We start from the raw sequence: 13,515 nt of genomic DNA, 5'->3' as shown, positions 1-13,515 counted from the left end.
CAGTTTTACAGTGTGCTAGATGCTTCATGCTGATGGTGTAACAAACAGTAAGTGCAAGGCAGCTGAACAAGCTCTCATGTCACCCCTTCAGTGCAGCAACCCCCGCTCCACGTGGAGAAGCCAAGCACCACAGCAGGGGTGCCAATACCAGGGACACAGAACAGCAGAGACCAGCACAGAGCCCCAGCTGAAATTCACCATGTGGAACACATGTACAAGAAAGGACACATAGAAGGAAGAAAAAAATGGGAATCTGCATACACCAATCAGAGAACTACAAGGACATAGAAGCAATTGCCCACAAAGCCACAGAGAAAGAATGTCTTTGCCCTTAAGCCAGTACAACAGTACCTCTGAAGCAAAGTCCATGAGTAAGTTTTCTCCATTTCTACAGTACTAGATATGAACTCATTAAGAAAACCCTTAACAAACTTTCTTCTCTAATAAAGTGTACTCATAATCACTCCTTGATGTATTTTCCAGAAAGTGTACCTCTGTAGCATGTTTTTACTCTTAAATGTGCAAATAAGAAAAATATTTAGCATATGTTATTAATCTACATATATAAATTTAAGTCACTGTATTTTCTTAATCATTTAACAAGTTTATTTCTACAAATTATGGCTTAGAAGCGGGTACTGTACATACAAAAATCTGAGGATACTGATGTGCAGCACGCAATTTCTTCGTGTTGTTTATGTGGATAAGTTATTCATTTCAGTGGGTATTCATCACATTTCTTATAGCAGCAATAAATAGGCATTTTACTTTTCATAAAATGTTATTTTATATAGCACGTAATCAATACAAAATTAACTTTTAACAGCACTAGAGTAACATAACCCACAGGTCATTACAGGTTGAGTGTGGTATTGGAAAATTTCATATTAGAGCTCTGTGCCAAGCTAAGACTGAGTGATTTGCAGAGTCTCCAACATGTCTTCCACTGCCTTCAAAGAGTATTTAGTTTCTTTCTTACTGCGACCTGCAAACTAAAGAGGAAAGAAAGGATTGTTATTTGTCACATACCTGAAATTCTATGTCTAAATCCTGTGAAAATAACAGTTCTACACACCAAATAACAATAATTAACTCTATGTATTAAAAACTTAAAAGCACAAAACTAAACCTCAGAATTTCTACCAGAATACAAGCTATATCATCTTCTTCTATGAAGTAATGAAGAAATTCTTTCTGTTAAAGACAGAAAAAATTCTACTTATCAAAATTTACTATAAAACAATCCAGACAAGATATAATTATATTTTATGGTTCGAAGTATCCATGTGGGATGATATTGTACTTGACTGTAGCCTACTATTAAAACACCAATTTCAGAGAACATAAAGTCAGTCTTGATAAGAAAGAAAGAAAGATACAGCTTAACAAATATTAGTAGTGGCTTTAAAAAGGAAGGGGTAGAAGGACAGGAAATGTTGACCACCCCATGTTGAACTCAAAAGGGTTCTTCTAATGATACTGAAAATTGCCATTATTCACAAGCCATATCTAACAGAGGGGATTAATTGACCAGGTTGGTCTTTAGTCAAATGAAATTCCTAATCATTTTTAATACACCTGCACTAAAAAGTTTTGCATTTCAGCTTGGGAGAGGCGGTAAAGAAATTACAGAAACAGTAACTAAAACTTGCTTTTAGTAAAAAAACCCTATCCTCTACTTGAATGTTAACATCTAAACACTCAATAAATTTTCAATTTGAAGTTTTTTATTTCAAATACCACTGGTGTCTTGCATAGTTAGTCCTTGATTTATAATGTGTCCCTTCTCTCTTATAATTAACTTAATTTAGCAAACTCTTCATGACCTGTTAAGAAAGATTAAGTCATCAAACTCAGGTAATATCACACCAGCAACAAGCTGCAGGACCTGTTAACCTGCTTTTGACCCCTAGGCTACAATCTAGCATTGCAATTCCCAATCAGCATTGAGGTTTCTTTTTAAAAAATAGTTTTGGCACAGTAAATAATAAGCTATCTCAAATCAAAGTTAGGAGAAATTTTCTTACTGTAACAACATTTTACAGCTTAGAGATGTACTGAAAGCACTGTATTTTCATGTTTTATATTTCCAGGTCATTAATTGGTGTACCAGGTTTTGATTCTAGTAGTATATATAAACCCATTCTTCAGGGTGTGCAGTTTCCAAAGGGACATGCAATAGACAACTTCAGAGGAAAATCCAAGCTTTCTTAAGATTCTCCAAGGTGAAAGCAGCAACTTATGCTTTTATCTGATTGAATAAAATATTCTCTCTTTGTACACATGAAACAGACACTTGGAAATTCCAAATCCTTTCACAACAATAAGGAAGTTTAAAAAACACAAGTCAAAAGTTTAAAGTGAAAATTGTTTCAAACTCAAGGCATTCAGAAATTTCAATAAAAAGCACAGAAGCTTAAATATACTGTGGCCAAAAAGCACTTGGCAAGACATGCAGAAAGCACACAGAGAAAAGCTTCAAAATAAAGAAATATTTTATTATTCTCGACATGGACACTAGAAGCAAAATTGACATATGACATTAGTTTAAAAAAATGCTACTTGCTAATTTCAAGAGCAGTTGCCTTCATGATACTGACATGTAGTTTAAACTGAACAAATAAAACCAAACTCTACATCATAACAACCAGAAGCACACTTGGAAATGCAATCACTTCAAATTTGCCCTGACGAACAATTATTTTGTCTATTCAGCCATTACACAGCAATTTGACTGATTGAGCTGGAATCCATTTCTTAAATCATGACTTAATTTTCTGTTTCCCAAATGGCTGGTAACAAAATCACCTCTCTCCAGCCATAAATAACATGTAGATTGCTAACACAGAAGAGTTTAGCAATGTACCCAAGAAGCATGTATCTGGAAAATTACTGTGAGTAGGATCACATTAAAGATTTTTGTGAGCATTAATCAAACTCGCCTGCCTCTGCTGAAATGCTTCTACCAGAGGACATGCTAAACCAATTACCTAATTGAAGAGCACCAGGTAGCCTTATTTTGTTTTGGTGTTAAAATAACTGTGACTCATGTCCTCAGTCAGAGCAGACAGAAGTTTTTCTCAGAGTCTGCACATATGGAATGATCCAGTTTCCCAATCATAAGGCAAAAGTAAGCTTATAATAATAATAAACTTAAAACTAATCCTTTGAATAAGAAGTACTTCACTAGCTTCTGAAATAAAAGACTAAAATTAAATTTTATTTAGGTCTTTTTTCCACCCAGTCAATTAAATTTAAGAAGCCTGGAGCATAATGACTTTTTTTTCAGAGGATGTGTTAGCAGCCAGGAATTCCAGCTCCATACAACAGCCCTAGTTACAAAACCTTTCTGTCTTCCTAAAGAAGTTTACATTTCTCCTAGATAAGACACAGATGAGAAGTACTAATCAGCATGGATTGTTATATATTTAACATCAAAATAAATATATTAACTAGCTGAAGTGTCAAATATCTGTGGATTTCAGAATTTTTTTAAACTGTTCTTTATCACCATGTTTTCCTGTAAAGACAGTGCTGCACAGTCTAACCAACATTGGTGAAGTGATGTTTTCTTTCTTTACTCAAACACTGCTTTCTTTAAATGATAATAAACTAAGTTCCTCTGATTTCATAGAGAAATGCACAGGAAAAGCAAAAATCAAGTGCCAAAGCACACTGCTTAAATGACAGAATAAATTGAAAGAAGGAGACCAGTATAAATATTTCAAGTAAATTGCATAAAAAATAAATTTTTAAATAATTAAACAATTAAAAAGCAACTACAGCCAGTAATTTGAAAAAATAAAGGCAGTTTTCCAAAATTACTGAGCAAACTGCTGGTAATTCAAGTTCAAATCTAAACTGGAAATAGGGAAAGATCTCACAGCACAACAATTGCTCAAAACGAACTTTTTGCTTTAATGATTTGGAATTTCAAGTCACAAATTCATAAAATTTGTATAGACATCCAAATCAGGATTCTAAATTCATCTTGCTCTCTAGAACATGAACATGACCACCAGAAAAATGTCATTTAGCAGTATGAGAATGTCCAACCAATAAAACAAGTCAATGTCAAACCCAACAAGCTGTTAAGGCTCTTACTGCACTTTACAGGTGGATAATGCATGGAAAGTGGGGAGGATTTATAGAGATCATATAAATATCCAGTTTAAAACCTGTCTATACATACCCTCCCACTAATGCAGGAACACTGTAAGGGCTTCCCATGGCACAAGTGACCAAGGTTTCATCCTCAGGTCCAAATGGTGACAATTTCTAACAGCTCAGCTCATTGAGGGAGCAGCAAATCAACACTGACTCACAGGGTGACTGCCACCTACTGCATCACCTAACACCTCTGGCTGTAGCTGCTGGATGTTCTGAGTCTCTGACACAGAGACTGGAGTGGCCAAACGCTTCTGCAGTGCTGTAACAACCCAGGGGGTTGGGCTGGGGATGTCCTGCCAAGCTGTGCTCACTGCAGCTTCTTGTAGTTCTTCTGGAAAGAGGAATGGAGGTAGTCACCCCATTTATTTGCCAGATCCTGGCTTGAGCTTCAGCACTTTCATTTTCCAAGAGCTGAATTTTCCCTAAGATTCTCATCACACACAGTGTTCTTCACTTTATATCCCAAACAGCTAACAAGAGCAGAAGAGGAGGCTATATAAGTATGTGTGTGTGTATATACATACATATATATATATATATATATATATATGTATGTATGTATGTATGTATGTAAGTATGTACCTTAGTTTTGTTAACATGGCCTGTTCTGGTAAGCATCAAACAAAAATGCTTAAAGTAGGATCCAGAAAAACAGTAATAGAAATTCCAAAAAGAAAAAAAAAAAAACAACCCAAACAAACAAACAATGCCCTCCAAAACCCCCTGCACTTATAATGCCTCCAGCACCACACCACTCCCAATAAAATTTGTGTTCTATTAGAGACATTATGATGTTAACAGAAAGCCGTGAGGAGAGAAAAGAAAGAAAAGGAAAAGAAAAAACCAAAAAGGTGCACTTATCTGGATAGGAAAGACTTAACTAGTAACTGTCAAAATTAAACATCCATCATATTTAGAACCAGAAGATGCCTATTTCCAGGTCTTCTAGGCCATTCCATGGCCCACACTGTAAATGGCTGTAAATTTCCACCCTGATGAACCCTGAAAGGCACTGCTTCCCAGAAGTGCTAACAAGTTTCTACCAGTCCTTTGAACTCCAGTCACAATATTTACTTAAAACATATGCAAATCCACTCTAATCTAAGCAGTTGATTTTACTAAGATGTGAAACATGGAATACTGGTTTTCACTAAAAATTCACACATCTTTTTAAACCTGTTTTGTTCTGTCAATTACGAATCTGTGGTGTATTCAATTCTTTAATAGTTTTTAGTAAGTGGTTGGTTGTTTTGGTTGGATTTGTGTTAAGGTTTTTTTAAATTTCTTTGGGTTGTTTTGTTGTTGTTTTTGTGGGGTTTTTGTTGTTGTTGTTGTTTTTGGATTTTGTTTGGTTTTAATCCTGCAATACTTGAGTTTTCCATCTGCACTGTGCTTACAGGAATGTCAGGCATACTTGGAGTCAAAAGAAGCTCTGGTTATTTATGAAACATCAGACAAAGCAGCTAATTCATACACACCTTACCATCATGAACAGGTAAGTGGTTTATTACTGAAAAGCAGAGTGATTTCAAGAGCAGAAGAGAAACTTTAAACTTTAGGCACATGTTAAAAAATTCTTCATTATGTCCCCAGGGATACAATGCTCTTCACTGTACAGTCAGAAGCTACAGGGCCAATTAGGAGAAATGGAAAATACCTCTAAATTGGAATATATCAAAAACACATCAGCCACAAGAAACTGCGCACTTGGCCAGAAACTGAAATGCAGTTAAGTATTAAGAAAACTGCACTGTCTGTAAAAGGAAAATCTAATTTAATTCCCTTATAGATGCTGTTTGTAAAAAGGCCATTTGGTAGTATTAACTGTGAAACAGTAGTAAGAAGAAAAAAATTAAATAATGGGTTCCAATACTGATATGTTGCAGGGAGAAAGAAGAGCTACATGTGCAAAGAGCTACAAAGTCTTTGCATTTAGTATCAATACATTTGCTCAACAAAAAAGTTGTGGGGAGAATTGGACAGTATGATGTTGATGTCCAGGATTTCTTATATATAAACTTTGATTGGCAGATTGTTAAGAATAGCTGTAAGGGAGTCAAACAGACATAATATATTTGGGATACACAGACAGCAGAGCCTATGAGCTAAAACATGTTTTCATTCATAGTTATAGAAAGAAACAGAGGCTTATAATACAACAGGACATATAAAAGTTTACACATAACTTTTCAAACAGTTGGAAAGACTCCAAATTACTACAGCAAGCTTTGATTGTGGCCTACAAAGTCTACGTTTTCACAACTCAATGAGCATTTCTCTACAAAACTACACGAAACCAACTTCAGTCACAAATATTAAGTCAATTAAATATGATTTTGAAAGGTTAGAGTAAATTCAAGGAAAACAAAACTCCTAGAATTTTCATTTGTTTTCTAGTAAAATAGAAGTGGATAACAAAGTCACTCTAAGAATTAAGACATACCAAGTTTTACCAAAATAGCTGTAGAATCAAGTCTTGAAGGTCAATATTACAGTAATGTACATTCAGTTAATGTTAGTAGGAAAAATAGGTTTAAAGCTATTAAGTAAATGATAGCAATTAGTAACTGTAAAAATTATTAATTAAGGCTTCCAGGAAACCTTAACCTTTTATTAATTAAGGTTTCCAGGAAATCAAACAGAAGAAGAATGTAAAAAAATCCAAGCAGATTATGCTGATTTACATGTCATACTAAACCCCTTCAACAGCAGCTGATAAAAGTGCAGAAAAGAACTATGGAGCATGTTCAGAGTATCATAAAGGAATGAAGTACTAACCTGGTATGCTCTGTTTATTTGGTTTGCTGCCCAGCTGGCGTATTTCATATTATCTTTCTTCATTTTTGCACTTGCTTTTGGATTGGAAGCAATATGACTGGCAGACTAAGAATACAATAAAATAAAAACAAAACTCAGTGTAATTCTAAAATTTATGTGCATGAAATAAGCTGAGAACATTGAGCATCCTTACAGTCCAAGCCCCATCGACAGTGATAGTGGAAAAAGACAAAAAAAATTTAAAAGCTACCAGCAAACAGCATCCAGATAAGAATCAGCTAGACTTTTTAAACTATTGTTTGTTCTATTTAAAGCTACATTAGACTTCAGTTCTGTACTGAGTTAAGAACCAAACTTGGACATGATCAGCTAATCCAATTTGCATCTCCTAAAGTGAGAGTTATGAATTAGTTTTCCACGTTCAATTTTTTACCAGAGACAATATAAAATGCATCACTTCTATGTCCAAGCAGCCATTAAAGACATGGCATTTTCCCCTGTTGCATCAGGAAACACTTTTTAAAAGCAGATAAGACTATACATAAAATATGTCCACCCTCACCTGAAAGAATAAAAAATATTACTTAAGAACCAAAGAAAGTTACTTATATAAATAAATCCACTCTGCAAGGAATACTGCTGCTGTGCTGGTGTTTTTCAGCAATTCATCATCTTCTAGAGAGGATGCATGACTTTAAATCCTTTTTGAAGAAGTTACCTTCCTGTGCCAATAATGACAATTCTTTTGAAAATGCAGGCAAGACTTAAAGGTTAAGAGCACTTCAGTAAGGAGTAGTTACTAGCACAAAATGATCCCTACTCCAAATGTATGTAAAATACTCTGTATTTTAAACCAGTGAGCTATTAAGCTAAAAATCAGGGGAAAACCAGCAAATGGCAAAGGATAACATACATGCATAAACATACTCAGAATGGTAACATGGAAAATACATAATCATGCTTACCATGTAAAGTCCAAATAGAGCTCTCATATTTCTGTTGTTAAGCTTCAGTGCTTGTGCAAAATACTTCCTTGACAGCTCAAGGTTTTCAAGCCCCCCCTGAGTGTATTTAACCTGTAAAAATGGTAAACTCCTGAAACTTGCATGTCATTCATACCTCAGGCTTTCATTACAAAAATTCACTCCCAGTTTGTTTCACATGACATTTCAAATCAGGTGAGTCCTATCAAAGGCCAAAAACTGGCCTGGGAGAAATCCAAGCTCTTCGCAATATATACATTTAAAAATATTTAACTATAGGAGAAAAAAAACCCCAGCATTAATTTCATTAATGCATTGCTACAGGATTAAAAAGTGATTATTTTTCACCTATAAATACCTGAAACCTTGGGATTGTCTCTTATGAAAAGCTGCACAAACTTTAAATCCAAATTCTGTCTACTAGAAATCCATACTGACACTATGTTCCCACAGCATGCAGGAAAACAGTTCACATAACAACACAATGTCTTTCATTATGTATTCAAAATAGCACACAAAGTTTAGAGGATTACTCCATTGTTTTTCTATTCATTTTTCTATATATTAGATCAACAAAAAGAGGGATAAATACTAGAAGATATGCTTCGAAGTCTTTCTAAGAGAAAGCTACTCAGCCTTCCAAGTTTGAATGTCAACCCAAATTTACCCATGCTAACTAAACAAATTAAACCTGTTCTAAGCAGTTAACAGTATAACTTAGGAAAAAAAAATCTGGAAAAAAAAGACAAATTCAGGTGGCTAAAACCTTGAGCTAAAACTCCTAACTTTACCTCTAGCTTTTACCTTTCTTCCACCAGTGTTCCTTCAGGCAGAATTTAGTATGTGGATTCCAAGATCTGAGTCCACAGTAACAGGCAATACATCATAACCTCCTAGGCAGCATTGTTGTAGAAAAGTTTAGCTTCTCATGCACTTAATTTGAAAAGTGCATAAAAACTTCAACAAGAAGAGTTCATTTAAAATTAGCTTTTATCTTGAATAATTCCTCCCCTAAGTCTTATATTTAGCTTAGTCACACTGTGACTGAGTCACTGAGTACGAAAACACAGTTTTCAGAACATATTCAGTTCTATGAGATGTTAACATTCTCTGTGAACTCTTAAAATCTCCTAGGGAAAAATTAAAGAAACCATTTTCACCACTTCAGTAACATAAAAACAAAAAATGTAATCAAACATAATTGATTTTTTTCTGAAATACCTACTTCAGCATATTGTTGACAATATAAGTGGTTGTGTGGATTAGTCATCATAAGCTCCTCTAAGCAGAAGGCTGCCTTTGCATAGCTGAGGAATACAAAAAACAGTGACAAAATGAAACACGAGTACACAGCACTTTGCTTCAGTTTTTTTACAGCACAATACAAGCCTTACTTCTCCCCCCATAAAATCACATGATTCACAATTAATTTAAATGGTTCATTTTAAAAGAAAGTTTAGAACCAAGTTACTTTTTTTATATCATAGGCAGGGGAAAAATATCCAAAATCTAATGGTCTAGGTATAACTGGAACAGCTCATGAAAAGCATTTAATATACTAATCTCTTATTAGTAAGTGCCATTTTTCATCAGCAGGAGTGATGAGTAAAAACAGGTATTACTTACTGCAAGACACTGAACTGAAACTACAAAATAATTCATTTTTTTCCTAAGAAAATTCAACTATCTGAGGATTCATAAATGCAGCTACTGATCACAGCATTTACACTGTCAATTAACTGTACCTGCCAACAGTCAACCACAGAATTGAGACAAAAAAACCAACATACTAAGAACAGCTCTAAAATTCAAACAGTCCAAATCTATGTATGAAAATAGCATCAGACCTCTCCAAATGGGCAAATCCTTATCATTTGAGAAGGCTAGTCCTTGAGTTTCTTAGTGGAAACTTTCAGAAAGAATCAAGAAGTCAAGCTCAAAACGCAGGTTTATTGAGAAGAATCTTAGCTTTGCAATCTTTCAAATAATAGAACTGTCTGCAGAATTTGCATCATTTAGTGATATGTGATAGCACTATGCACAGTTTATGTCATAGGATTCCAAAATTCAGAGATACAAGATTTATAATGACAGTGTGGATAGATATTTAATATCGTAGTAAAAGCAATTTAGGGATTATGAGACCATATTAAGCCATATTATCTGTAAAATCTTGTATCCTAAAATAAATATGTTGTGGTTTACTTCGGTGCATGTTATGATTGTCATATATCTGTATAATTTATTAATCTGGAGATAAAAGGGCAGCCACCTCACTCTCGAAAAGCAGAAACCAGAGTCCTCATTGCAGAACAGGGTAGAAATGAGGACTGTGCAAACCTTGCACATCTACATCTGTTTATGAACAAAAATGAGAGCATGGTGATCTCACAAGCCCTGTGACTTGTAACCCTGATAAAACATATAAACTGAAAAATTGTCTTCATTTTTGAAACTTAACTTCTAGTTGCTTTTAGCCAAGAGCCTGTTATGAAAATAATAATAATGATGCTTATGGAAGTACAGTGAGGAGAATGAATTCTTTCCATGAACTGAAATACTGCATATTGCTTTTTATTGGAATTACAGACCAAAACAAATACAACCAATTTCTTTCTTGGGTTTTATTGCACAATTTCATAATAAAGATTATAGCAAAAAACCCCCAACCCAATAATGGAATACGTATGTTTGAACCACTCTATCACTCACTTTTGTACTGACAGATTTGACAAGCTTAAATATCTTCCCAGCCAATTTTTTTTTAGTAGCTATTTTCTTGGAAAAGTGGCTGGTAGATTTCCCTAAACAAATGGAAGCCTGGGTATCAAAATTCTAGTTTATTCCTGAAGTCAACATTTAAAAGAGTTTAATAACTATTTTCTTTGAGAATGGGGTGCAAGGAGAGGTGTTTGGGGAACAATTCTTTCCTCACAGTGAGAATGACTCTTTCTTCCTTGACAATTTGATTCTTTTACCACCCTCTCAAAAGGAAAGAAGGAAACAATGTGATATAATTCAGGCTGGCCTAAAGAACCAAAGAAAGAGGGGGAAAAAAAGGATACGCCTTTTGGTGGAGGTTTGAATTAATGCTGTGATATTAGAAAACTTGCACTAAGGCTTTGGAGCTAATCCTCTCACACTGGGATTTCCTCCTGTCACTACAGCAATAAAAAAAGCTAACAAAAACATTAAATATCCAATAAGCAAGTTACTACAACATTCAGCATTCTTGATCGCATTGGGTTTTGTACCCAGGCGACCAGATGACTCCAACTCTGGATCCATGTTTTGCTTTGTGGGGTTTTTTTTAAAGGTTACTAAAAGTTCTGGGAGAGATAGGCTAAAAGAAAATTAGAATATAGCTTGCTGTGATCAACTGATTTTAGAAGTAGAGAATTTAACATCTCTAACAAGTAAAATACATAACTTGAACAAAAAATGATGGGAAGTGTTCTCTGCTGCGCTCAAACCACTTCTTTTAAACGTCAGATTTTAAAAAAAACTACTAAAACATAAAGATAATTAAATAAACTCTTTTTGTTTGAAAAACAAATTCCTTCTTAAAGTATTTGGTAGCCAAATAAGCTTGGTAATTATTTCCATTTGAGGCCCAGTATATTGGAAATGAGACAGCATACTTTGTAACACTAGTCCTTAAAAAAAATTACTGTGGTTTTTGACTTACACAGAGTGGGTTTCAAATTAACATTTTTTATGCAGACTTAGCAAACAACTTACTCATGTTCATTGATGTAAAGTTCTGCAAGTTCATGCCAAGCTTCTTGGTCACCAACAAATCTGTATAGAGAATACAAGAGAGGGAAAAAGGAAAAAAAGAAAGAATGTGCTAGGGATTCTGTAAATGACTAGCACTGAAGCAAAAGCGTAAATTAAATGCAAATTCCACTTTAATTAAAAAGATTTATCAGAACAGCAAAACACAATCCGTATTCTTGTAAGACACTCACTGTTCCAGATACTCATTCAGCTCTCGGATGGCCTCGAGATTTTTCCCCTGGGCTTTTCGAATGGCAATCTTACGCTTTCTTGCTGCCTATGGGTTGACATTAATAAAGGATTAGGCCTCATAATTCCCTGGGTTTTTGTAAGGAAAGCAATTTGACTGTGCAAATTAGTATCTCAATACCAGTGGAATTCCACTGCAGAGACACTGCTAGGTTGAAGTTTATAAACATACCCTATCACATCCCACTGAGAGACTGAAAACCTCTTCTTACAATCACATTATGTATGCTTTTCTTTGGAGGCACAAACTGTATGCATTATTTCATTCAAATAAATGACTGTCCAGATTCTGATAATTACAAAACAGCAGGGGATGCTAATCTTCAGCCATTCCAACTACCCCCACCTTCTCATTCACAAGATCTAAGACTGTAGAGGAGAAATGGTGACTGAGTCCTAGAGAATCCCACAGCTGCATCTTGGTTATCTCTGTAAGAATGGCTTTCAGCCTCTATAAAATATTCTTGTTGAAGTGCTGAATGGCACCTTTAACTAATGCTAAATACACACCAATTCCCTAAAATAGTCTCTCATCATTCTTGGAGGAAAAAGTAGGCTCTGCAATGTAAAGGGAACAGTGATACAAAATCACTATTTCAATGCCAAAAATTGAGCAGTACTTTGATATGTGGGTAGAAAATGTACTTCAACTTAAACATACAAATGAGTTATAAGAATTACAATGGATTTAAATTTTGAAGTCCAGAAAAGTTGTCAGAGACCAAAAGAAGGAAAGATATAGAGGATTGTAATAGCTGATTACTCTGTACTTTAATCCAATATTCCAGCTTCTGAATGATGCTGGTTACAGTTTTCAGGATCCACAAGGATCTTATTGAGTCAGCTCTTAAAAGAATGGTCCTTACACAGATCAAACCTGTGACCTTGATGTTACCAGCACCATGCTCAAACCAATTGAATATCAACATACACCTGAGGTGTGATTCAAAACAAAGGAATCTTCCCAGCTGGGAGCAAACAATACACCTCAGCCAGCCTGAAAGTCATCAGATCAGAAATCTGACCAAATGGAAGGGAAACACAATTCCAGCAGAACATAACAAAGGAATGCCATCAGCCTCCTTCCTTGCCTCTCATCCCTGTGCTCTTGGGTGACCACAACCACTGAGACCAGACATGAGACAACACACAGTCTGGTGTCCATGACATCAACATGCACACACACCTCTTGTTTGCAATTCCTCCATGAGATAACATTAATGACAAAAAATATAAAGCACATTTCTCTGGTAATTAAGTCCCACTGTTTATCCCCTTATAGCTCTCATTCTATTTCAGATCTTCTAAAGAGTTTATATAGTTGGATATCATCTTTTAGAAGCCTTGACAGGACAACTCTTCTACAAAATATTGAACAATTTAAATATTTGAATTTCAGATAGCTCTGAAATCACTTTCTTCATGATGTACCCTAAGTTCACAGTCACATATACCCTACAAGAGTTCTTGTATATTTACAGAACATTTTAAACATAACTACTCTCCTAAATACTTTTTTATCCTTTGATCCATTTGAACACATCAATTGCTTTCA

At 34.9% G+C, this 13,515-nt stretch overlaps 1 protein-coding gene across 2 annotated transcripts in view; it reads right to left on the bottom strand.

Annotated features, from left to right (window-relative positions):
* Positions 1 to 583: 583 nt before the first annotated feature.
* Positions 584 to 13,515, bottom strand: part of EMC2 (ER membrane protein complex subunit 2) — a 35,853-nt gene continuing 22,921 nt past the window's right edge. Inside the window, exons 6-11 of one of the 2 annotated variants that reach the window (XM_064394730.1) lie at positions 11,903 to 11,988; positions 11,673 to 11,732; positions 9,157 to 9,238; positions 7,914 to 8,024; positions 6,949 to 7,053; positions 584 to 992 (exon numbers count right to left, since the gene is read on the bottom strand). In XM_064394730.1, the coding sequence (XP_064250800.1) occupies positions 906 to 992; positions 6,949 to 7,053; positions 7,914 to 8,024; positions 9,157 to 9,238; positions 11,673 to 11,732; positions 11,903 to 11,988 (531 nt within the window). In that variant the 3' untranslated portion in view covers positions 584 to 905. The remainder of the gene's footprint in view (positions 993 to 6,948; positions 7,054 to 7,913; positions 8,025 to 9,156; positions 9,239 to 11,672; positions 11,733 to 11,902; positions 11,989 to 13,515) is intronic. The other variant, XM_064394739.1, reaches the window with a different exon arrangement.

The sequence above is a fragment of the Passer domesticus genome, chromosome 1 (assembly GCF_036417665.1).
Source record: "Passer domesticus isolate bPasDom1 chromosome 1, bPasDom1.hap1, whole genome shotgun sequence".
Lineage (NCBI taxonomy): Eukaryota > Metazoa > Chordata > Aves > Passeriformes > Passeridae > Passer > Passer domesticus.
Note: the sequence above shows the minus strand (reverse complement) of the source record. Positions and strands in the feature narration are given on the sequence as shown.